The 25,796-nt window shown below is 42.2% G+C and overlaps 1 protein-coding gene across 1 annotated transcript; it reads left to right on the top strand.

The window, feature by feature from the left end:
- The first annotated feature begins 4,638 nt into the window (after positions 1–4,638).
- On the top strand, positions 4,639–25,478 carry RBM43 (RNA binding motif protein 43). Its single transcript, XM_053598214.1, has 5 exons — positions 4,639–4,697; positions 12,378–12,572; positions 18,642–18,852; positions 22,289–22,377; positions 23,413–25,478. The coding sequence occupies exons 1-5, from the start codon at positions 4,677–4,679 to the stop codon at positions 24,169–24,171; spliced, it is 1,275 nt and encodes a 424-aa protein (XP_053454189.1). The 5' UTR covers positions 4,639–4,676; the 3' UTR covers positions 24,172–25,478.
- Positions 25,479–25,796: the final 318 nt, after the last annotated feature.

Here is a 25,796-nt window from a genome sequence, read left to right as displayed (position 1 = left end):
TAGGGAGGGGGGCTTATAGGTGGGGGTCACCAGGGACATAATCACAAGTGCAGTCTGTAATTTACATCCCTAACAACTTTAGTTGAATGCAATCACAATTATACAACGGGAGGGCAAACAAGGAGGAACCAGTTTTGAAGGTTGGACTGTAACAGAAGAGGAGTCAAAACAACAGAAGGGAATCAGGCCTGTTTAGCCCCCCACTGACTCTCAGGAACAGGAATTAGAACAAAATGGAGCTGGCCTGCTTCTTTTTTCACCTTAACACTCAAGGAGACCCCAAGGTTATACCAGTGGGGTCCTCCCCATGGTGACTCAGCTCCTAAGAATTTGTAGAAACTTAACTTCCTGGGACCTGGAAGTTTCTGCCTCTGAAATCCTGTAGTTCTGTGGGGGCTGGAATGGCTTCTCCCACTTGATTCAAACTGACCAATGAGAAAGGCACCTGTGGGCTGGAACTTTATGACTGGGGATAAAAAAGGAATGACCCAGCCAGTCGGGGAGCATGTCCATTTTGAATTCTTCTGTGCTGTTTGCTCTGTCAGATGAATAAAAGCCTTTCTTCTCTTAAATACGGTATTTGGGTGTTGAGCTAATTCACAAGTAGCTGGGACTGCAGGTGCCCACTACAACGTTTTTTTTTTAGACAGTGTCTCAAGCTGTCACCCTGGGTAGAGTGCTGTGGCATCACAGCTGACAGGAACCTCAAACTCTTGGGCTCAAGGGATTCTCTTGCCTTAGCTTCCCAAGTAGCTGGGAATACAGGTGCCCACGACAATGCTCGGCTATTTTTTTTGTTGTTGTTGCAGTTGTCATTGTTGTTTTAGCTGGCTTGGGCTGGGTTCAAACCAGCTGGTGCCCTACCCACTGAGCTAAGGGCATTGCCCACTTTTTTTTTTTTTGCAGTTTTTTGGTCGGGGCTGGGTTTGAACCCATCACCTCGGCATATGGGGCTGGTGCCCTACTCCTTTGAGCCACAGGCACTGCCCATGCCTGGGTACATGTAGAGATGAGGTCTTGCTCAGGCTGGTCTGAAACTTCCGAGCTCGGGCAATCTACCTGCCTTGACTTCCCAGAGTGCTGGGATTACAGGCTTGAGCCACTGTGCCGGGCCTGTAGATTTTGTTTTTGTGTTTATGATATCACATCTTAAAATTGTTAAGGAAAATGTTGATTAATTTGATGCTATTAAAGCTTTAAGATATAGAAAACCAGAGCGAGGGATGAAGCCATATAAGATATTAAAAGAAGGGGCTGTAAGATATTGAAGGAAGATTTTCTCTGATGCAATTTTGGATTTATTTTTTTATTATTTATTTATTTTTGTAGAGACAGAGTCTCACTTTATTCCCCTCAGTAGAGTGCCATGGTGTCACACAGCTCACAGCAACTTCCAGCTCTTGCGCTTAGGCGATTCTCTTGCCTCAGCCTCCTAAGTAGCTGGGACTTCAGGTGCCCACCACAATGCCTGGCTAGTTTGGCCAGGGGCCCAGTTTGAACCCTCCACCCTCGGTATATGGGGCCGGCACCCTACCCACTGAGCCACAGGCGCCACCCCAATTTTGGTTAGTAATAAGCTGCTAGAATGATTTTGTCACATTTGGGGTTCTGTTTTCTTAAGAATGTTGAAATGTTTTGACTCATACGAAGCTAAAGGTCAGTTTCTTTTTTTTTTGTCTGTTTCACACAGTTTATTTAATAATAGGTAATAAGGAATCAAATTTAACAATCAAATTTAATCTATATTTAATTAAATCAAATTTAATCTATACAGTGATCCAAAGTCCATATTTATAAGTAATCAACTTTAATTGCATGATTTATGACAGTTGAGGGTTTTTGCTTTCTATTTTCAAGTTTTACGGAAAGTGTGTGTGTGGATGGGGGCAGGGCAAAGAGGAAGAAATCAAGCAAAGAAACCCCAGGGGCATTTTGCATGTTAAAATCATCCCACCGGAATAATTTCTTACCCACTTTTTAATTTTTTCCTTTGTTAGATGTAAAAAATAACAAAAAATTCTTTCAAGAAACAGAAAACACAATACACCAATTTGGCAGCTGCCCCTGTATATTTTTGAAAAAGTCATTTTTCTTTCTACAGAAAAATTATTTTAATACTTGAGTTTTATGCTCAGATTTACTGAACAGAAAATTTTCTGGAGCACAAAAGTTGACTTGAGGGAAGGAGGTGGGGGTGGGACCTTGGTGTGTGCCACACCTTTTGGGGGCAAGACACAATTGTAAGAGGGACTTTACCTAACAAATGTAATCAGTGTAAACTGGTTTCATGTACCCTCAATGAATCCCCAACAATAAAATAAAAAAAAGAAAGCACCATATTAGTAAGTGAAAAAAAAACAAAAAAAAACAAAAACCATTTTTAAAAAAATGAGCATCCTTACACCCAGAGGAAAAAAACTGGTATATATATAATGTAATTTTAAGGTAACAGAAGGTCAGTTTATTTTTTCTTTTTTTTTTTTTTTGAGACAGAGCCTCAAGCTGTCGCCCTGGGTAGAGTGGGTAGACTGGGTAGAGTGCTGTGCCATCACAGCTCACAGCAACCTCCGATTCCTGGGCTTAAATGATTCTCTTGCCTCACCCTCCAAAGTACCTGGGACTAAAGGTGCCCGCCACAACACCCAGCTATTTTTTGGTTGTAGTTGTCATTGTTGTTTGGCGGGCCCGGGCTGGATTTGAACCCTCCAGCTCTGGTGGCTGGCACCTTAGCTGCTTGAGCTACAGGTGCCGAGGTTAAAGGTCAGTTTCAATGGTACTGGATTCCCAGCTGTAATCCTAGTCCTCTCTTCATTCCCCGAGACAGCACATGCAGTGAGAATAAGATAGTAATTCAGGCGAGGGCCAAAAAGACCCAGTGGGTCTGGTCAGTTTAGGTCCTATGTGACCTTTTCCTCCTGTCTCCCATTATTATTTTGTAAATTTAGCTCCTACTCTAAAGATGCCTATCTTGGCTCAGCACCTGTAGCACAGTGGTTACGTCGTCGGCCACATACATGGGGACTGGCGGGTTCAAACTCAGCCCGGGCTGGAAACAACAATGACAACTGCAATAAAAAATAGCCGGGTGTTGTGGTGGTCGCCTGTAGTCCCAGCTACTTGGGAGGCTGAGGCAAGAGAATTGCTTAAACCCAAGAGTTTGAGGTTGCTGTGAGCTGTGATGCTGTGACAGCCTACCCAGGCGACATAGTGAGACTCTGTCTCAAAAAAAAGAAAAAGAAAAAGAAAAAATGCCTATATTTAGTAGTTTAGGTGGATGGATTTAGGAGATTAACTTTTGAATTGGAATGTTGTAATAGGTCCCTGAGTTTTGCTGATTATTATTTGGAATAGGGCTTGGTGTGGTCTTTACTTTGAACTTTTATGTATAAAACTGTAATTTTGGGGGCCGAGGGCAATGGTTCATGGCTGTAATCCTAGCACTCTGGGAGGCTGAAGCTAGTGGACTGCCTGAGCTCAGGAGTTCGAGACCAGCCTGAGCCAGAGTGAGATCCATTCTCTAAAAATAGTGGGACACTGTGGGCACCTGTAGTCCCAGCTACTTGGGAGCTTGAACTCAAGAGTTTGAGATTGCTGTGAGCTATGACACCATGGTGCTCTACCCAGGCAACTAAGTGAGACTCTGTCTCATAAAAACAAAAAAACACTGATTTTGGAAATGGAAGAACAGAACAGACTCAGAGAGGCTACTCTCACTATTCTCCACAATCCCAGACTCTTGATAAATAAAGTTTGGTGGACCTATCCCTGTCTCTGCATATTGGCTGACAGTGACAGGTTGCCAGACCCTCTTAGTCTGGTAACACCTGGAGAGGACTGAGGAAGACATTTAATATGAGCAAATATATGAAAAGAATATTAAATATTTTTAGAAAAGGGTCAGCGTTATTAAGCTGGTGTAACAAGATGGTAGAATAACAATTAATAGGACAAATTAAGACTGGTGATCTGAGCCAGTCTCTCTGAAGAAGAGTCCCCCTTATAGTGAAGGCCCAAATGAAGAGCCAGTCAAGTGGAGATTGGGGTTGAACTTTCCAAGTAAGGACACAATACAAACACCATGCAAAGCTCCCAGGCTTGATGGCAAGTTGTATTGTTGGAGCAGAGAATGAGGGCAGGAAGGGTCATTTTGGTCTCTTGGTGGGGAATGTGAATTTTATTTGGAGTGTAGTGGGAAAAACAATGAAGTGTTTAAACCAAGGTTGTCATGACTGCATAAATGATCACGTGAGACATGGATTGACAGTACACGTTGTAAGAGGTGAGGCTAACCATAGGTGCAGGATAGCCCTGAGCACTTCTCACAGAGTCCTTTTATTGAGAAGATACATAATAGGCGGAAAGATTACAAAGCAATGACATGCAGGGGCTGCGTGCTCGGGAAAATGATCTTATGCCAATAGAGTATGTACTCAAGGAAATTATCTTCAAGGGTAGTAAGGAAATGATTCTCAAAATACTAAATGCAATTTTTCTCCACTAATCCTTTAAGGAACTGTCATAAAATGTTTAACGTTTAACAATAGCCTTACTACTACAGGATTGAACTTTGCTCCTCCAGGATTACTGAGTTATTTGGTGGCTTGCCTTCCAAGTCCCAAGAGATTTCCAGGCTTGCCAGGAGAATGTCTTGTTCTCAGCAATTCCTCAGATGAGTTATGATATTGGTGACTGTTGTAGTAAGTATGATGTTTAATCCTCTATACAAGGTCAAGCCTGATTTACACTTTTTAAAGATAATCCAGGGTGTGGTAGCAAGAATGGACTAAGTAGCCAGAGAGGATGGAGACTGCTTCAGCATGGTGGGGGTATAGTTGGAAAGAGTAACTGATACCGTTTTTTTTTTTTTTTTGTAGAGACAGAGTCTCACTATGTCTCCCTCGGTAGAGTGCCATGGCGTCACAGCTCATAGCAACCTCCAGCTCTTGGGCTAGGGTGATTCTCTTGCCTCAGCATCCTATGTGACCTTTTCGGCTATCTGCTGCTTTAGCTGCCGGGGCCGGGTTCGAACCCACCACCCTTGGTATATGGGGCCGGCGTCCTACCCCTGAGCCACAGGCAGCACCCTGACACTGGGTTTTTTGTATGTTCTGTCTTGATGGGGTGTGCTATTAAGGATGGGGAAAAGAGAAATTGAGGAAGCCAACTGAATCATGAACTTGAGCCCATGGCTGGGTAGAGTTGCCATCTCCTGAGGGAGGAGGACGGGAGGATGGAGAGTGCTACTTGATCTTGTGAAATTTCAGGTGCTCATTAGACATTCAAGTGGGCACTTAGATAAATGAATTTTAAGACAAAATATAAATTAGAGGATTACACATGGGTCTACGTCATGCTATTTTACAATCTTCATAGCCTTGTGCCTTGCAGACGTACCATCATCTATATAGTAAATAGCTCCATTCATTGATAAATTAGGTGGATCTCAGTTCAATGAGAAAGTATTATTACCTATATCACAAGCAATGCACAACAAAATTTCTGTACTATATATATATATACACACATATATATATTTATTTATTGAGACCAAGTCTCACTTTGTCACCCTCGGTAGAATGCCATGGCATCTTAGCTCACAGCAACCTCAAACTCTTGGGCTGAAGTGATTCTCTTGCCTCATCTTTCCAAGTAGCTTGGACTACAGGCACCTGCCACAACACCTGGCTATTTTTAGAGACAAGGTCTTGCTTTGGCTCAGGCTGGTCCCAAACCTGTGAGCTCAGGCAATCCACCTGCCTTGGCCTCCCAGAGTGCTAAGATTATAGGCGAGAGCCACTGCACCCGGCCCTGTACAGTATCTTGTTGCAACTTGTGCAATATAATTTCAGTTTCAATTCTTTTTTTTATTTTTATTTTTTATTTTTTGTAGAGACAGAGTCTCACTTTATGGCCCTCAGTAGAGTGCCGTGGCCTCACACAGCTCACAGCAACCTCCAACTCCTGGGCTTAAGCGATTCTCTTGCCTCAGCCTCCCGAGTAGCTGGGACTACAGGCGCCCACCACAACGCCCGGCTAATTTTCAGTTTCAATTCTAATAGTGGACTTGCTAAGTCTATGTGCATTTTTACTTTTTGTGCACTTTACACTTTGAAAGGGGCCAAAATCCTTAGAAATGCTTGCACCTATCTAGGCTTGGAGCAACGCTGACACTTCCTGACACTCAGGTTTGCATTGGGTATTATCACAATTTTCAATTTTGCCAATCTAATCCAGGAAAAATGGCTTCTCATTATGGCTTTCATTATGGATTTAAAAATGGCTTCTCATTATGATTACTTAGGAGTGGGTTGAGCCTCTTCATACCTGTTAGCTTTGCCTTTCTTCTTTATGCATTCTTTGATTTGATGTTGAAGCGCCTATGTCCAACAAAGCGAGTTCTCTGTTGGCAGGGACGTCAGCTTTTCATCTTGTGCTCTGCGCACCCAGATAAGGCTGGCAAGGCCTCCTGAGCTGGGCTAAGAAGGTGAAGAGTGGCTGGGGCTGGAGCGAGCAGAGGAGAAGCCACAGGTGTGGTGCAGGCCAAGGGGCAGAAAGTGGGGAGAAAATAAAGGCACGGGAAAGGCATCCAGATTCCACTGACTGCAGATTTGGTGTTGCTGCTTTTTAAAAGAAAAACTTTGATTGCTGTTGCAAAAAGCCTGTGTATGAAATAGATGTTGGTTTCAATAACATTAGTAGTGAATATGTTCTAACTGGAAAGTCAGGTCACTAGATGCAAAACTCTGGTTGCTGTTTAGTAGAACAGCCTCTGATGGTTAGGTTGAGGCCAAAATTTAATATGGATGAAAGCCCTGTCTGTGGGAAATTTTGAACAATACCTGGAGAGATATTACAGTGTGCATAAATCAATTTTTTATTTTTATTTATTTATTTGTTTATTTAATCATAGCTGTGTACATTAATGCAATCATGGGGCACCATACACTGGTTTTATATACCATTTGACATATTCTCTTTTCTTTCTTTCTTTCTTTCTTTCTTTCTTTCTTTCTTTCTTTCTTTCTTTCTTTCTTTCTTTCTTTCTTTCTTTCTTTCTTTCTTTCTTTCTTTCTTTCTTTCTTTCTTTCTTTCTCTCTCTCTCTCTCTCTCTCTCTCTCTTTCTTTCTTTCTTTCTTTCTTTTTATAATTTTTTTATTGTTAAATCATAGCTGTGTACATTAGTGCAATCACCTGTACCCATTCTAAGATGCACCATAGATGTGGCCCCATCCTTTACCCTCCCTCTACCAAAACCTCCCCCCTCCCTTCCCCTTCCCCTTTCCCCATAGTCTTGTGCTATAGTTGGGTTATAGTCTTCATGTGAAAGCTATAATTTAGCTTCATAGTAGGGCTGAGTACATTGGATACTTTTTCTTCCATTCCTGAGATACTTTGCTAAGAAGAATATGTTCCAGCTCCATCCATATAAACGTGAAAGAGGTAAAGTCTCCATCTTTCTTTAAGGCTGCATAGTATTCCATGGTATACATGTACCACAATTTGCTAGTCCATTCGTGGGTCGATGGGCACTTGGGCTTCTTCCATGACTTAGCAATTATGAATTGGGCTGCAATAAACATTCTGGTACAGATGTCTTTGTTATATTGTGACTTTTGGTCTTCTGGGTATAAACCTAGTAAAGGAATTATAGGATCGAATGGCAGGTCTACTTTTAGGTCTCTAAGTATTCTCCAAACATCCTTCCAGAAAGAACGTATTAGTGGGCATTCCCACCAGCAGTGTAGAAGTGTGCCCTTTCCTCCACATCCACGTCAACATTTCTGGTTTTGGGATTTTGTTATGTGGGCTACTCTTACTGGGGTTAGGTGATATCTCAGAGTAGTTTTGATTTGCATTTCTCTGATGATTAAGGATGATGAGCTTTTTTTCATGTGTTTGTAGATTTTGTGTTGGTCTTCTTTAGAGAAGTTTCTCTTCAAGTCCCTTGCCCACCCTGAGATGGGGTCACGTGTACTTTTCTTGCTAATACGTTTGAGTTCTCTGTGGATTCTGGTTATTAGACCTTTATTGGAGGTATAACCTGCAAATATTTTCTCCCATTCTGAGGGCTGTCTGCTTGCTTTACTCACTATGTTCTTGGCTGTGCAGAAGCTTTTTAGTTTGATCAGGTCCCAGTAGTGTATTTTTGATACTGCTTCAATTGCCTGGGGAGTCCTCCTCATAAAATATTCACCCAGACCGATTCCTTCAAGAGTTTTCCCTGCACTTTCTTCAAGTATTTTTATAGTTTCATGTCTTAAGTTTAAATTTTTAATCCAGTGAGAGTATATCTTAGTTAATGGTGAAAGGTATGGGTCCAGTTTCATTCTTCTACAGGTTGCCAGCCAGTTCACCCAGCACCATTTGTTAAATAGGGAATCTTTTCCCCACTGAATGTTTTTAATTGGCTTGTCAAAGATCAAATAACGGTAAGTAGCTGGATCCATCTCTTGGTTCTCTATTCTGTTCCAGACATCTACTTCTCTGCTTTTGTGCCAGTACCATGCTGTTTTGATCACTATGGATTTATAGTAAAGTCTCAGGTCTGGTAGCGTGATTCCTCCTGCTTTGTTTTTATTGCTGAGTAATGTTTTGGCTATTCGAGTTTTTTTCTGATTCCATATAAAATGAAGTATTATTTTTTCAAGATCTTTAAAGTATGACAATGGAGCTTTAATAGGAATTGCATTAAAGTTATATATTGCTTTGGGCAGTATGGACATTTTAACAATGTTGATTCTTCCCAGCCATGAGCATGGTATGTTTTTTCATCTGTTAACATCTTCGGCTATTTCTTTTCTTAGAGTTTCATAGTTCTCTTTGTAGAGATCTTTCATGTCCTTTGTTAGGTATATTCCCAAATATTTCATCTTCTTTGGCACTACTGTGAAAGGAATAGAGTCCTTGACTGTTTGTTCGGCTTGGTTATTGTTGGTATATATAAAGGCTACAGATTTATGGGTATTGATTTTGTAGCCTGAGACATTGTTATATTCCTTGATCACTTCTAAAAGTTTTGTAGTAGAATTCCTATTGTTTTCCAGATATAAGATCATATCATCTGCGAAGCATGAAAGTTTGATCTCTTCTGACCCTATGTGGATACCCTTGATCGCCTTTTCTTCCCTAATTGCAATGGCTAAAACTTCCATTACAATGTTAAAGAGCAATGGAGATAATGGGCAACCTTGCCTGGTTCCTGATCTAAGTGGAAATGATTTCAATTTAACTCCATTCAATACGATATTGGCTGTGGGTTTGCTGTAGATGGCCTCTATTAGTTTAAGAAATGTCCCTTCTATACCAATTTTCTTAAGTGCTCTGATCGTGAAGGGATGCTGGATATTATCAAAAGCTTTTTCTGCATCAATTGAAAGAATCATATGGTCTTTATTTTTAAGTTTGTTTATGTGTTGAATTACATTTATAGATTTATGTATATTGAACCAGCCTTGAGACCCTGGGATAAATCTAACTTGGTCATGGTGTATAATTTTTTTGATGTGTTGTTGGATTCTGTTTGTTAGGATCTTATTGAGTAGTTTAGCATCTATATTCATTAGTGATATTGGTCTATCATTTTCTTTTCTTGTTGGGTCTTTCCCTGGTTTGGGGATCAAGGTGATGTTTGCTTCGTAGAATGTGCTGGGTAATATTCCTTCTTTTTTATATTTTCGAAGAGGTTTAGTAGTATATGTACTAGTTCTTTAAATGTTTGGTAGAATTCTGACGTAAAGCCATCTGGTCCTGGGATTTTTTTTTAGGGAGATTTTGTATAGTTGATGCTATTTCAGAACTTGATATTGGCCTATTCAACATTTCCACTTCGTTATGGCTAAGTCTTGGTAGGTGGTGTGCTTCCAGGTATTGGTTGATTTCTTTCAGATTTTCATATTTGTGAGAGTAGAGTTTCTTGTAGTATTCGTTAAGGATTTTTTGAATTTCTGAGGGGTCTGTTGTTATTTCATCATTACCATTTCTGATTGATGAAATTAGAGATTTTACTCTTTTTTTCCTGGCTAGGTTGGCCAAAGGTTTATCTATTTTATTGATCTTTTCAAAAAACCAGCTTTTGGATTTGTTGATCTGTTGTATAATTCTTTTGTTTTCAATTTCATTTAATTCTGCTCTGATTTTGGTTATTTCTTTTCTTCTGCTGCGTTTGGGGTTGAAGTGTTCTTCTTTCTCCAGTTGCTTGAGATGTTCCATTAAGTTATTGACTTCCTCTCTTTCCATTTGACATATTTTCATCACACTGGTTAACATAGCCTTCCTGGCTTAGTTATTGTGTTAAGACATTTATATTCTACATTTAGTAAGTTTCACATGTACCCTTTTAAGATGCACTGTAGGTGTTATCCCACCAATTACCCTCCCTTTGCCCATCCTCACCCCTCCCTCCCCTCCCTCTCTCCCTTTCCTGTATTCTTAGGTTATAGCTGGGATATAGCTTTCATATGAAAGCCATACATTAGCTTCATAGTAGGGCTGAGTACATTGGATACTTTTTCTTCCATTCTTGAGATACTTTACTAAGAAGAATATGTTCCATGTGAACATGAAAGTGGTAAAGTCTCCATCTTTCTTTTTTTTTTTTGTAGAGACAGAGTCTCACTTTACTGCCCTTGGTAGAGTGCCGTGGCGTCACACGGCTCACAGCAACCTCTAGCTCTTGGGGTTATGTGATTCTCTTGCCTCAGCCTCCCCAGCAGCTGGGACTACAGGCCCCTGCCACAACGCCCGGCTATTTTTTTGTTTTTGCAGTTTGGCCGGGGCTGGGTTTGAACCCATCACCCTTGGCATATGGGGCCAGCACCCTACTCACTGAGCCACAGGCGCCGCCCTGTCTCCATCTTTCTTTAAGGCTGCATAATATTCCATAGTGTACATATACCACAATTTATTTTATTTTTTTTTTGTAGAGACAGAGTCTCACTGTATCGTCCTCAGTAGAGTGCCGGGGCGTCACATGGCTCACAGCAACCTCTAACTCTTGGGCTTACGCGATTCTCTTGCCTCAGCCTCCCGAGTAGCTGGGACTACAGGTGCCCACCACAACGGCCGGCTATTTTTTTTTGTTGCAGTTTGGCCGGGTCTGGGTTTGAACCCGCCACCCTCAGCATATGGGGCCAGCGCCCTACTCACTGAGCCACAGGCGCCGCCCCTATACCACAATTTATTAATCCATTCGTGTATCGATGGGCACTTGGGCTTTTTCCATGACTTAGCAATTATGAATTGGGCTGCAATAAACATTCTGGTACAAATATCTTTGTTATAATGTGATTTTTGGTCTTCTGGGTATATACCTAGTAGAAGAATTATAGGATTGAATGGCAGGTCTATTTTTAGATCTCTAAGTGTTCTCTAAATATCTTTCCAAAAGGAATGTATTAATTTGCATTCCCACCAGCAGTGTAGAAGTGTTCCCTTTTCTCCACATTCACACCAACATCTCTGGTCCTGGGATTTTGTGATATGGGTAATCTTACTGGAGTTAGATGATATCTCAAAATAGTTTTGATTTGCATTTCTCTGATGATTAAGGATGATGAGCATTTTTTCATATGTCTGTAGGCCGTGTGCCTATCTTCTTCAGAGAAGTTTCTCTTCAAGTCCCTTGCCCAGCCTGAGATGGGATCACTTGTTCTTTTCTTGCTTATACATTTGAGTTCTCTGTGGATTCTGGTTATTAAACCTTTGTCAGAGACATAACCGGCAAATATCTTCTGCATAAATCAAATTAAATTGTTTTCACAAGCACTGGAAAGTTTCACATAGTAAAAGGTTTCTTTCACATACACTTCAATATCATAGCAAGAGTGGCATAAGAGGGCGGAGCCTGTGGCTCAAAGGGGTAGGGCACTGGCACTGGCCCTGTATGCCAGACGTGGTGGGTTCAAACCCAGCCCCGGCCAAAAACTGCAAAATAATAATAATAATAATAATAAAAGATCCTCAAAATCTTAACAAAAAAAAAAAAAGAGTGGCATAAGAATACCTAAACACAGAAGACAACGTATTTATGCAAGATACTTAACACTTTCATATAATAATGCATGCAATTCAGAATGACCACATTCTCATCACACCCCTGCTTTCTGCAACCACAAGGTCATGGTTATGGAAAGCATGGACCCTAGTTACCAACATCCAGACAGCAGCCACCACCTTTTATGTCTGTTATCTGTATTTTTGTTTGTTTGTTTGTTTTGTTTTTCTATTCATCAACTCTGCTGTTGCTGGTGTTTCTTAGCAAAACAGATAAAATCAAAATTGTAATCATTGATGCATCGCCCAGAGAATTGCCCAATTCCTGCTGAGGAATCCTCGTGGCTTCTCCCCAGCATTCTTTGAAAATTTGCAAAACTTTACAGAGTGTCTGCGAGGGCGCTGGCAGCAGCCCTTTCAAGTGCCAGCTCCTGAAGGGCCGCCCTTCTGTCAAACAGTCTCCAAGGAACTGGGAACAAAAAAAAGAAACCGAAACCTGCCTGCTCACCCGCGCGTCTCCAGTGCCTGCACTTCGCAGGCTTCGGGCTTCCTGCAGCCACCGAGGGCACGTCTCCGCCATGGCAAGTTGTTTTTGCGTTGGGTTTTGCGGTGCAGGTTTGTGCCGGTGCTGTCACAGCAGTCCCCTAGAACCGCACAGAGCCTGGCGCTACAGGCCGGGTGAGGGGCTGGCACGGCGGGGCGGGGCGGGCGGGGCGGGGCGGTGTGCTGGGCCGGGGACGCTGAGCTGCGGCCCGGCTCCTGAGTCGCAGGCTGCGGGCTGCCACCTTCCGCACCCACTGCCGGGGCGTCAGGGACGCGCTGTTTCCTGGAAGAGTCGCTTCGCAGCCTGTGTTAGGGCTAAACTGTCCCCCTCCCATTCCTTGGGTGAGCAAAAGTGGACAGGTTTCCCAGAAATGGAGGCCATAGCTTCCTAGCGAGGAGTGAGCCTAGGAGGTGGGCTAGGGAGCCAGACGATTTCTATCTGCCTTAGTGGGAATTCTCTTTTTTGGTCTCAGTTCTTTCTCCAGAGGCACCAAGCACTTTGTGTTTTCACCTCCTTGCTGGCTAGGGAGAAGAGCTAGCAAATTCAAGATTGAGCCTTCTGTGTTTAGCTCCCTGTCCCGCATCAAGCGCCTGAAAGGCTTGGCAGGGTCTTTAATTTCTTTCCTTTTCTTTTCTTTCTTTCTTTCTTTCTTTTTTTTTTTTTTGAGACAGAGTCTCATTTTACCACCCTCGGTAGAGTGCTGTAGTGTCACAGCTCACAGCAACCTCCAACTCCTGGGCTTAAGCGATTCTCTTGCCTCAGCCTCCCGAGTAGCTGGGACTACAGGCGCCCGCCACAAAGCCCGGCTATATTTTTGTTGCAGTTCGGCTGGGGCCGGGTTTGAACCCTCCACCCTCCGTATATGGGCCCGGTGCCCTACTCACTGAGCCACAGACGCTGCCAAGGGCTTTAATTTCTTATCTGAAACGCTAGAGTCCCGGAAATGCTGAAGCAGCTGTGAGATGCAAAAAACGCCATCGTCCTTGAAAATAACTGATTTTGAAAAGAGAAATATAAACAAATGCAGTGAATTAATCTTCAAGTTATTTTTTCCTAGTGCCCTACTTACGATGTTACAATGGCCAGTCTCTTAAAACGTAACATTAATGCAGGGAAAAGTGCCATCGCCTTAACATCTCCTGGCTAACCTACTGCTCTTGTTTCACAATTCTTGAAAGGAGTGTCTTTCTCAAGGACATTTCCTTTTCTTTTTAAACAGGGATAGAAGAGATCAATAACTCATTGTAATAGACCTCAGTAAAATTATATATGTTAGTTATGCTTTCTCCAACCTGTGAATGAAAGTTAAGGAAGAATGGGGGGCGCCTGTGGCTCAGTGAGCAGGGCGCCGGCCCCATATACCGAGGGTGGCGCGTTCAAGCCCAGCCCCGGCCAAACTGCAACAAAAAAATAGCCGGGCGTTGTGGTGGGCGCCTGTAGTCCCAGCTACTTGGGAGGCTGAGGCAGGAGAATCTCCTAAGCCCAGGAGTTGGAGGTTGCTGTGAGCTGTGTGATGCCATGGCACTCCTCCGAGGGCAATAAAGTGAAACTCTGTCTCTACAAAAAAAAGAAAGTTAAGGAAGAATACTGGCAGGTCATTAAAATACTAATTCATTAGAAGATTCACAAAAATTAGTTCTTACAAAACAAGATTACACCTTTTTTTTTTTTTTTTGAGACAGTCTCAAGGGTCGCCCTGAGTAGAGTGCTATGGCATCATAGCTTACAGCAACCTCAAACTCTTGGACTTAAGCAATTCTCTTGCCTGAGCCTCCCAAGTAGCTGGGACTACAGGCGCTCACCACAACGCCCAGCTCTTTTTTGGTTGTAGTTGTCTTTGTTTGGCGGCTGGGCTGAATTCAAACCCACCAGCTCTGTTGTTTGTGGCCGGCACCCTAGACACTTGAGCTGCAGGCACCAAGCCACCTTTATGTTTTTTTCCCTTAAAAATACTGGCTCAAGGAGAAGGTCCTTTGATTTTAAAGATAAATTACTGTTAGGGCCTGGCTCAGGCCTATAATCCTACCGCTCTGGGAGGCTGAGGTAGGAGGATTGTTTGAGCTCAGGAGTTGGAGACCAACCTGAGTAAGAGTGAGACCTGTATCTACTAAAAATAGAAAAATTAGTGAAGCATTGTGGCAGGCACCTGTTGTCTCAGCTACTGGGGAGGCTGAGGCAGGAGAATCTCTTGAACCCAGGAGTTTGAGGTTGCTGTGAGTAATGATGATGCCACAGCACTCACTAAGGGTGACAGACTCAAAAAAAAAAAAAAAAGATTACGTTTGGACACTTGAATAAAGAAACATGTTGTTTGTATTGATGGCATAGAGGTAGAGGAAGATTTTCTGAATTTAAATTGATTTAAAGTTTTTATTTGACATTGTTGAGGTGCAGAAAATGATTTCTCAAAATTCACCAGATGCAGTTAAATGAATCTGATAATTTCTCTGTAGTGTCTTACTTATAAAAATAGCTTTTCTTTATGCCTTTTTGCTTTCTGATATGATGCCTACGCCTTTATTCTTACATTGACAGGGTTGAGCTTTCCATTTTATACTGTAAACATAATTAAGTCTAAAGCATTTTGAAGACATAGCAGATTTAGTCTAAAAGTGAAAAACTAGCTTGGTGCCTGCAGCTCAAGCCGCTAAGGCGCCAGCCACATACACCAGAGCTGGCAGGTTTGAATCCAGCCCAGGCCTGCCAAACAACAATGACAATTATAACCAAAAAAGAGCCAGGCCTTGTGGCAGGCACCTGTAGTGCCAGCTACTTGGGAGGCTGAGGCAAGAGCATTGCTTAAGCCCAGGAGCTGCAGGTTGCTGTGAGCTGTGATGCTATGGTACTCTACCCAGGGCGACAGCTTGAGGCTCTGTCTCAAAAAAAGAAAAAAAAAAAAAGTGAAAAACTAATAATAGTGTTTACTGGCTGGGCAGAGTGGCTGACGCTTGTAATCCTAGTACTCTGGGAGGCCAAGGCAGGTGAATTGCCCTGAGCTCTAAAAAATAGCCGGGCGATGTGGTGGGCGCCTGTAGTCTCAGCTACTCGGGAGGCTGAGGCAAGAGACTTGCTTGAGCCCAGGAATTTGAGGTTGCTGTGAGCTATGACACCATGGCTCTCTACCAAGGGTGACAAAGTGACACTCTGTCTCAAAAAAAAGTATTTACACTATTATGTAAACAGTAAATACTGTTTATAGCAGGGCCTAATGATGTGCTATGATTTCTTTTTTTCCTTTTTGTCCAATGATATGTTTATTTTCCCTTTCCTTTCCCTTTTTTTCTTTTCTTTCCAGTCTCATTATGTTGCCCTTGGTAGAGTGCTGTAACATCACAGCTCACAGCAATCTCAAACTCTTGGACTACAGGCGCCTGCCACAACGTCTGGCTTTTTGTTGTTTAGCAGGCTCTGGCCAGGTCCAAACCCACCATCCCCTGCGTATGTGGTCGGTGCCCTAACGGCTGACCTACGGGTGCCGAGCCCTTTTTTTTTTGAGACAGAGTCTCATTTGTTAAAGTGCTGTGCTGTCATAGCTCACAGCAACCTCAAAATCTTGGGCTTACGTCATCCTCTTGCCTCAGCTTCCCAAGTAGCTGGGACTGCAGGTGGCAATTTTTTTTTTTTGTAGAGACAGAGTCTCATTTTATTGCCCTCTGTATAGTGCAATGGCCTCTCACAGCTCACAGCAACCTCCAATTCCTGGGCTTAGGTGATTCTCTTGCCTCAGCCTCCCAAGTAGCTGGAACTACAGGCACCTGCCACAATGCCTGGCTATTTTTTTGCTGTTGTTGCAGTTCAGCTGAGGCTGGGTTTGAACCCGCCACCCTTGGTATATGGGGGGCGCCCTACCCACTGAGCCACAGGCACTGCCCAGTGCTTGGCTATTTTTAGAGACAAGGTTTCCCTCTTGCTCAGGTTAGTCTTGAACACCTGTCTTAGCCTCCCTGAGTGCAAGGTAATCCTATAATTTGGTGTGAGCCACCGTATCAGGCCTCTTTCTCTCTCTTTTTTAATTTTTGCAATCCTTAATTTACTCAATATCATGCCACACTTTGGTTCGCTTATGATTTTTAGGCTGGGGTCCCTTTAAATGTCAGATAGTAGAGAGAATTTGTTTTAGGGTCTGGGTGCTGGCAGGTAAAGTTCTCCCTAGAGTGTTTATGAGTGTTCAGGCTTTTTAAATTTTTTTATAAGTAAAATAATCCTCAGATTCTTTCCCTGTGGTTTTGGCCTCGCTGCCATCATCTGAGTGTGCTCTGTGTGTGCTAATGATTGTGTGTGTAAGCAAGCATCCGGAAGGTGGGGAGACAACTGGAGCGGTTGTTTTATCAGTAGCCTTTCAATAAACCCTTGTTTTGGGTCTTGTTTTTTCACCTCTGATGTTCTACTCTTCAGGTTGTCACTATTCCACTGCAAATTTCTTTTCCTTATTCTGAGTTACCTCCTTCCTTCTGCCCTTCCCTGTACTTCTAAATATTTTTAGTTTTCCAGAAATTTGTTGAAATCTATGCTGATTGCTCTCCTTAACAGTGTTTATTCTTTCACTTTCATTTTAAGGGGCTTTTGGGATAGACATGTTTATACTTATGCTGTCTTGTTGACTTGGGAGGTCAGAAGTATTTTGATTTCTCCAGTGGAGTCCCACTTTCGAATATAATGGCCCCTGGACTGAGAGCCCAAACTCTTTTTTGGTCTATTAACCATCATTCCAGCCATGAGACATCCTGTCCTCCTTTGAGTAATTTGTGTTTGAGCTCTGGTGTAATTAGGCAGGACTAACTGTGAGAATTAGGGGAAGAGGCTTGACTCCCATAGCTCAGTGGTTAGGGCACTGGCCACATACACCAGACCTGGGTTTGAAACCAGCCTGGGCCTGTTAAACAACAGTGACAACAACAACAAAAAAATAGCTGGGTGTTGTGGTGGACGCCTGTAGTCCCAGCTACTGGGAGGTTGAGGCAAGAGAATCACTTAACCCCAAGACTTTGAGGTTGCTGTGAGCTGTGATGCCACATCACTCTACCAAGGGCGACATAGTAAGACTCTGTCTCAAAAAAAAAAAAAAAGGATCAGGGGACGATTATAGGTCCAGTTCCCTAAATGGACCTGCAGGAAAAATTAAAGAATTTAAATAGAAGCCTCTTAACTGGAATATAAGAAGTACAAAGAGAGTGAGCCCAAGGAAGGAGCTATTTGCAGCTAGTACTCTGTGCCCAGCATGGTGGTGACAGGGTATGTAATTGCATGTACTCACCACAGTTGAACTTCATCTCTGATATGGGCTAGAAGGCAGGATGTACTTCACTCCTCTCCCCATGTTACTGCTGGGTTTTTATTTGTTATGGTGACTTTTCCCTTTTCTGACAATAAAAGTTGGGGATCTGCTTTTTACTGACTTAATGTACTTCAGACTCTACAATCAAGAAAAAGTATGACCATCTCTAATCTCCTATGTTAGTTTGACTTTTAAAAAAAATTTCAGAATTCATATCTCTTGATCTTTGTGGTAACTTCTTCCATTATTTTTAGGCTTCCTAAAATAAGACAAATATTGAGCAGTATTTTCCACTTATGAAAAGAAAAGAAGGGGTCCACTTTTTACATTTAACTTTCAAGTTAATAGAATTTATGTTTGTTGGTATGTGATGTGAAGCAAGGATCTGCTTTCTCCCTCCACACACAGTTCTTTTTTCATTTTTTGAGACAGAGTAGAGTGCTGTAATGTCATAGCTCACAGCAACCTCAAACTCCTGGGCTAAAGCGATTGTCTTGCCCCAGCCTCCCGAGTAGTTGGGATTATAGGCATCTGCCACAATGCTCAGCTATTTTTTAGAAACAGGGTCTCCCTCTGGCTCGGGCTGGTCTGGAACCTGCCAGCTCAGGCAATCCACCCCAGTAGTAAAATGGGGAGAGGAGTAAAGTACATCCACCCTGCCCTTCCGGAGTGCTAGGATTGCAGGTGTGAGCCACCACACCCGGCCCACACTTCTTTTTTAAAGTATCTAACCAGCTGCACTACTTTTATTCTCTCCCACTGGAGTGTGTTGTTCCCTTTATTAAGTACAGTCTTAAATTTTTGAAGAGTATCCTACTGTTTCTCTTACAGGCGTCAGTTTTGAATGTGAAGGTATCCAAAGCTCCTGAAAGAACGGTTGTAGTGGCTGGTGTTCCGGTTGGTCTTCTTAGTGATCAGTTCTTGGCCTTATTAGTGAAGAGGCACTTCCAAGATATCAAGAATGAAGGTGGAGATGTTGAAACGGTGATATATCCATCAAGAACCAAGGGAGTTGCATATGTAATATTCAAAGACAAAAAAGGTATTTTCAAATCACATTTTTGTAATCTTAGAAATACTTCTTTAATGAAGTTGAAAATTGCATTTTATTACTATGAAATTCATGGGATTGTGTAGGATAATATTTAGAAATAAACATATCCTACATCAAGCACACAAAGTGAACTCAGTGTGAGTTTAAAATGGCTGCTTGTACCTCCGGTGCATCTTACAAGGGTATATGTGAAACTTAGTAAATGTAGAATGTAAATGTCTTAACACAATAATTAAGAAAATGCCAGGAAAGCTATGCTAACCAGTGTGATGAAAATGTGTCAAATGGTCTATAAAGCCAGTGTATGGTGCCCCATGATAGCATTAATGTACACAGCTATGATTTAATAATTAAAAAAAAATAAATAAATAAAATGGCTGCTTGCAGGAGCAAGCTTATTCCTGAAGGCTACAAGGCTGTCTCTCTGCAGCATTGGCATTTACACCAACAGGACTGGTACATATTAAAGTAGCTTTATAAAAGAATTATTTTATTCCAAATATGAAAGTGGCAGAGTAGGCTCGGCGCCTATGACTCAAGCGGCTAAGGCGCTAGCCACATACACCTGAGCTGGCAGGTTCAAATCCAGCCTGGGCCTGCCAAACAACAATGACAGCTGTAACCAAAAAATAGCTGGGCATTGTGGCGGGAGCCTGTAGTCTCAACTACTTGGGAGGCGGAGGCAGGAGAATTGCTTGAGCCCAGGAATTGGAGGTTGCTGTGAGCTGTGATGCCACGGCACTCTATCCAGGGCAACAGCTCAAGGCTCTGTCTAAAAAAAAAGAAAGTGGCACAGTAATGCATTAGCAAGAATAGATGTGAAAATGGCTCATGATCCAATTGCTAGTGACTGGTAGATTCTTGAAAACTTTCATTTCATTTATTTTGAATCTGTCTATGTCTTGAGACAAAAGTGACACATACTATTGTAGCATAAACTTGTGAGTACAGAAGCAATGATGAAAACTCCCACAAAAATTATTCATAATATCATTAATAAGAAAACTATCTTGGGAATTTTCAGGTGGCTTCAACTATGGTATAATTATACCCTCTGCTTCTACCCTCTGCTTCTCTTTGTTCAAACCAACAGATGGATATTCTAATATAGTATCTGGTAAAGTTGAGTTGAAAAATATCATTTGCATCTGAGATCAGATTGAGCCATTCTTTTTCCTCTCCATATCCCTGCCCTTCCCTGACATGAGTGGGTAAGTGGGATCTGCAGAGCACGCGCACCCCTGCAGCTATGAAGGGGTGGCCTTCTTTACAGCTTAATGGTTGGCAGAATAAATTGCCAGAGAAGTACAAGTCTCCACACCAGCCTTGTAGACACGAAAGTACCACATGGGGTTAGGAACCAAGGAAGAGATCTTGCTCTGCTTGAGGGAAGACAGGGTCCAGGGAGAGATCCGAGAGATTGGATTTTCAGTATCTTTAGCCGTCACCATTAGTTAAATCATTCCTTCTCAATGGGGGTGTTCAGGGGAGGGATGGTGGGAAGGACTTTTTATTATTTCTCTAAGGACATGGTATGTTTTTGGAAGTTAATTAAAAAAAAATTTATAGAGATAGGGTCTATCTGTAGGCTAGTCTTGAACTTCTGACTTTAAGGGATCCTCCCACCTCAGCCTTCCAGAATGCTGGGATTACGGATGTGAGCCCCTGTGCCCAGCCTGGAAGTTAATATAGTATATATTGAATTGGAGAAAGAGAAGGCTCACTCATCTGTTTACAAATGTTTCTCAAGTGCCAATTATTTGCTACGCACCATTCTAGACGTTGATACAGCAAGGAATGAAATAGACAAAGTGTTTTCTTTCATGAAACATTCAACTGTCGGAGCGGACAGATAATAAACAGAGGAATATATGATATGTTGGATACTTTATTAATATATAACATGTGAATTCGTATGTTTATTTTTATGATTGTCTATTAATATATGATATGTTAATATATAAGTGCTCGGAAGAACTGTGAAGAAGAATAAAGAGATGTGGTGGGGATGCTGTGTAGATAGGGTGGAGAGGGCAATGCTTTGTTTAGATGACATCTTAGCAGAGACTTGAATGAAGTGAGGAAATGATTCAGGTAGATGCATGAGATGCACATTCTAGGCCAAGGGAAGAACTTGTATGTACTTCTGCTGGGGAGAGCATGCTGGGTGTCTGGAAAGACAGCAAGGAGGCCTGCGTGCTGCAAAGGATGAACAGGGGCGAGGGTAGGGGCTGTGATTAGATGGGGAGCCGGGCCAGTTCATGCTCCTGAACTGTAACTTCTGGGTCATGGCAAGGTGTTTGGGATTTTATTCTGGGTGAGATGGAGGGTTTTCCAGCAAAGGATTGATCGGAGGGGACTGACCAGTCTAGCAGCTGTGCAGTGAATAGGAGTTAGTGCTCATTTCTGGCTTTGACAGGGTGGCAGCAGGGCAGGTGATGGGAACTGGAGGCTCTTTGGGATTTGCTGATGATTAGAGGTCATTTTCAGAGGTGGGCAAGACTGGGAAAAGAGTACATTGGGATGGGGGACAGTTATCAAGAGTTGAGCTTTGTTCAGTGAGACACCTGTTAGGATAATGAAGTAGAGATTTCCCCTGACAGAAGGGAGAAAGGTCAAGGCTGAGGAATCTTGAAAGCAATACCAATAGACATGGTATCTAAAGCCATGAAAATTGTTGAGATTACCCAGGGGTTGGGTCTAAGTTATCAAAGAAGTATGAGGCCCAAGGTCTGGGGCTTGTCAGCATCTAGAGAACTGAGAAGAGGAGGTTGAGGAAGGAGACTGCACATGTCAGCCGGTGCGTTAGGAGGAAAACTAGGACGGTGTGTTATGGGGTTTAAGAGGGTGAAATCTGGGCCAGGTGTGGTGGCTCACGCCTGGAATCCTAGCACTCTGTGAGGCTGAGGTGGGTGGATTGCCTGAGCTCACAGGTTTGAGACCAAAATGAGCAAGAGTGAGACCTGTAGTCCCAGTTACTCCCAAGGCTGAGACGAGAGATTTGCTTGAGCCTAAGAGTTTGAGGTTGCTGTGAGCTGCGATGCCACAGAACTCTACCGAGGGCAACAAAGTGACACTCTGTCTCAAAAAAAAAAAAAAAAAGAAAAAAGAAGGTGAAGTCTCCTGTGACCGTGATTACAGAGTGGGGCATGTACTTTTAGGTTTTTGTTTTCTAATCATGTATATACCTTGTTTGTTTTTAAAAATGTCATTAGGTTCTTATTACACATAAAATTAACTTTAGTGTGTTATAGTGCAAGGAAAAAGCTCTTGAATGTTGAATGTAGAGGAAAATTGTAGAAAAACATCAGGCATTCTAAATAATAAAATTGACTATCTGTGTCACATAGTATTATTCATATTAAAATAATTATTAGTGTATAATACCATAAACAACATTTCTGATGCCAGTGTTTCCACTTAGTTGCAGAGAATGTCGTCAGACAAAAGAAACACCTACTATCAAGGCAGGCTGGATATGCTCAGCTCACAGTGTCTCATTTGGGGGAAGAGGTAAGGTGTGATGTTAAAGGTGTGCTGATATGCTGATAGTCCTGGGTCCCATTTCTCATTGCAAGTCTTTTTTTTTTTTAGACAGAGTCTCACTTTATCACCCTTGGTAGAGTGAAGTGGAGTCACATAGCTCACAGCAACCATCAACTCCTGGGCTTGGATGATTCTCTTGCCTCAGCCTCCTGAGTAGCTGGGACTACAGGCGCCCACCACAACACTCGGCTATTTTTTTATTACAGTTTGGCTGGGGCCAGGTTCGAACACGCCGCCCTCAGTGTATGTATGGGGCTGGCGCCCTACCCACTGAGCCACAGGCGCTGTCTAAGCCTTTTCGTATGTAAGGAGACTGGAAGTGCTCTCACCCCATGACTTCCAGGAAGTCTTTAACCTGAATCTGTGTTATAGGCCAAATCTATCTCTTGAAATTTTGATTACTACCTTATCTGTTCCTGTCTTTCGGTGTGTCCCACTTAATGCTTTTCAAGTGAGAGGAAGCTTTTATACTGTTATGAATGATGCCAAGTACCAATCCAAAGACTTACTTTGCAGGAAAAAAATAGAATGAACATTAAAAATCAGTATTGAAGAGACAAGAAAGGTGGAAAGTTAAAATTCAAAGCACTGGTTTATTAATTTTATTTTGGAAGAAACTCAGGGCTGTGTGCAGCCATCTGATGAACTTTAAACTGAGGGTGGGGGCAACTCTAAGGGGACCCACTATCCACAGAGCAGAATCAGAAAAGTTTGTATTTATGGATTCTGCATAAGACTTTGTTTCAAAAAAGCATTCTGCCTCTAAAAATTATTTGACTGCTTCTATTTTGGGGTATGTTGGGGGAGGGAGTGAATCTCCAAAGGAACAATGTGGGATCTCTTTGATGGGCCAGTCTGGGGCAAGAAGCCAGGAAGCCTGGGCTAGGCAGTTGGGCCTGATTTTAGGACAACTGCTATGGGGACAAAGTGGCAAAAAGAATGTATTTGTGTAGTCTGTTCTCCTAGGCAGAGATGCTTTAATATTTCTCTTTTTAATTTTAGGTCTTCAGCTCCGTAAATGCTACCCTTGATCTTTCTATTTTTCGGGGTCAAGTTACTCTAGAGAATCTGGTAATGGACTTGAAAAAGAAAATTCCAACGTTAAGCTTCAGTCCTTTGGCACGCAATGGAAGAATCTCCGTGAAAGGATCATTTCTGGCTATCGAGAAGCTCAAAGAATCTTTGCTTTTAAAAGCAAGATCTCTTTTAGAAAAAAAAGGAGATTTTACTAGGGAGGAGAGAAAGTGGAATAGGCAAAGCCCCCAAAGGAATCTACAGAAAAATCCTAACTCTTTACAGTCACTCAGGACCTCAGTACCTGAGACTGCTAGCAGCAGAGAAATGCTTACACTTGACACGAATGTTTTTCTTTACCTGAAACACAAGTGTGGATTTTATGAAAGCACACTGAACAGATACTATGTTCTAAGTCAGGAGAGAGCAGACGGGGAAATCACTACAGTTTGTCTACAGAGTGTTCCAGGGTGTTCTCAGCTAAGCAATGTAGAATATGTAAAAAAGCTCATTGAAGAATGGTCACACAGCCTGCACTTACAGCTTAGAAAAGAGACATTTATGCTGGAAGGAAGGGAAAATAGAGAGAAAAGAATGATTAAGATGGCATGCGAACAATTAAAGTTGAAGTACCTTAAGGTTCTGGTTAACTTTTGTGGGACACATGTTGACATCATAGGATCTTCTTCTGACACTTACCTATTTAAAAAAGAGGTCATGAAATTAACAGGGCAAAAGGTTAGTTAATAAAAATCTCAGCAGTAGTAACGATAATGGTTGCTTTCCATTGCTGAGCTGGGACCATGCTGTATATGAGGCTGGCTTTACACGCCTTATCTCATTAATCCTTTTGACCATACTTCATTGTGATAGGAGAAGAAACTAGGATTTGTAGAAGTTAAAACACTTAATCTGAAGTTATCCAACTGATGAGAAATATGTCTGGGGCTTAACCCAGTCTATTTGATTACAGATATATCTAAGAAATAAAACTGAAAAAGACTCAGCAAACTTTGAAGGATTTTTTTTCTGTATAACTCTAAATTATTAGAAAAAGAAGTAGCCTTAACATATGGAAAGTCTGGGTGATTATTTTTAGAGTGATGTGGTGGCGGTAAGTAGTTGTCAAAATAATTGAAAAGAGCAAATATGGGTGGCGCCTGTGGGTCAATGGGTAGGGCAGTGGCCCCATATACTGAGGGTGGTGGGTTCAAACCTGGTCCCCGCCAAATTGCAACAAAAAAATAGCTAGGCATTGTGGCAGATGCCTGTAGTCCCAGCTACTTGGGATGCTGAAGCAAGAGAATCACCTAAGTCCAGGAGTTGGAGGTTGCTGTGAGCTGTGATGCCATGGTACTCTACTGAGGGCGATAAAGTAGACTCTGTCTCTAAAAAAAAAGAAAATCACTGGTCATCAACCCTGCCTAACTTCATTATTATGGCATTGGCAATTTCTTAACATTTACAAAGTTTGCATTTACTCTATATAGAATTAGAGTACTGGCAGAAATCACTTAGGAAACTACTTAGATGAAAGGTATTTCTGATTCAAGTAATAATTACTGGAGTAAGTTCCATTGCTGGCAAGGCTGCTGGACATGGGGGACATTTTTGCTACTACTGTTGTCAAAACTGCAAGGAAATTTTGGTCTAGGTACACTTACTTGTTGCACAAATGTAACAGACATGGCCTGGAAAAAAATGGTAAAAATGGTTTTTATCTCTTCAAAACCCCCTTACCCTTTTTTAAGAGATAAAACCTACATCCCTGCCTCAGGACAGCAGTCTGGAGAAGCAGGGGAATGTCTTTTGTTCTTTTGGCCAATGAGATATATCAAGGGAATCATCTTACCTGAGGATGAGATCCATCTGGGCAGAGGCCACAAGATTATCTTTATTTTAACCCAAAATGGAATTATAGGGGTTAATCAGAACATTGAAAAGGGCTGTGCTTCTTTTTAGAGAGGGGATGCTGGTATTTTTGAGATGAGTCTGCCAGCCTCCTTGTTTGCCAGCAAATTAATAAACTTCTCTTCAAACTGCGTATCCCCATTTTTCTGATGCCACTTCAGGGGACAAGTGCTGAACACCGGTAACACACAGATCTATTTAGATACTAAAGATTGTTAAGGAAGAAAGGAATTTTTTGAAGTACAGCAGATGTCTTGGGAGAATGGGAGAACCTTCCTCAAATCTGTCTCTCTCCAACTAATGAAGCCACAGGGCTTTTAAAGAAGGGGCTGTGTGGCCTTGGGATAGCTTGTGGTGTAACTAACAAGGGGCTGTGTGTGTATGCTGGGAGGGGGCAGGTTGTGGGAGATGATGTTTCTTAGTGTTAGGAAGACTGCCCAGAGAACTTCAGAATCTCAGCT

The sequence above is a fragment of the Nycticebus coucang genome, chromosome 7, assembly GCF_027406575.1.
Source record: "Nycticebus coucang isolate mNycCou1 chromosome 7, mNycCou1.pri, whole genome shotgun sequence".
In the NCBI taxonomy this organism is placed as follows: Eukaryota; Metazoa; Chordata; class Mammalia; order Primates; family Lorisidae; genus Nycticebus; species Nycticebus coucang.
Note: the sequence above shows the minus strand (reverse complement) of the source record. Positions and strands in the feature narration are given on the sequence as shown.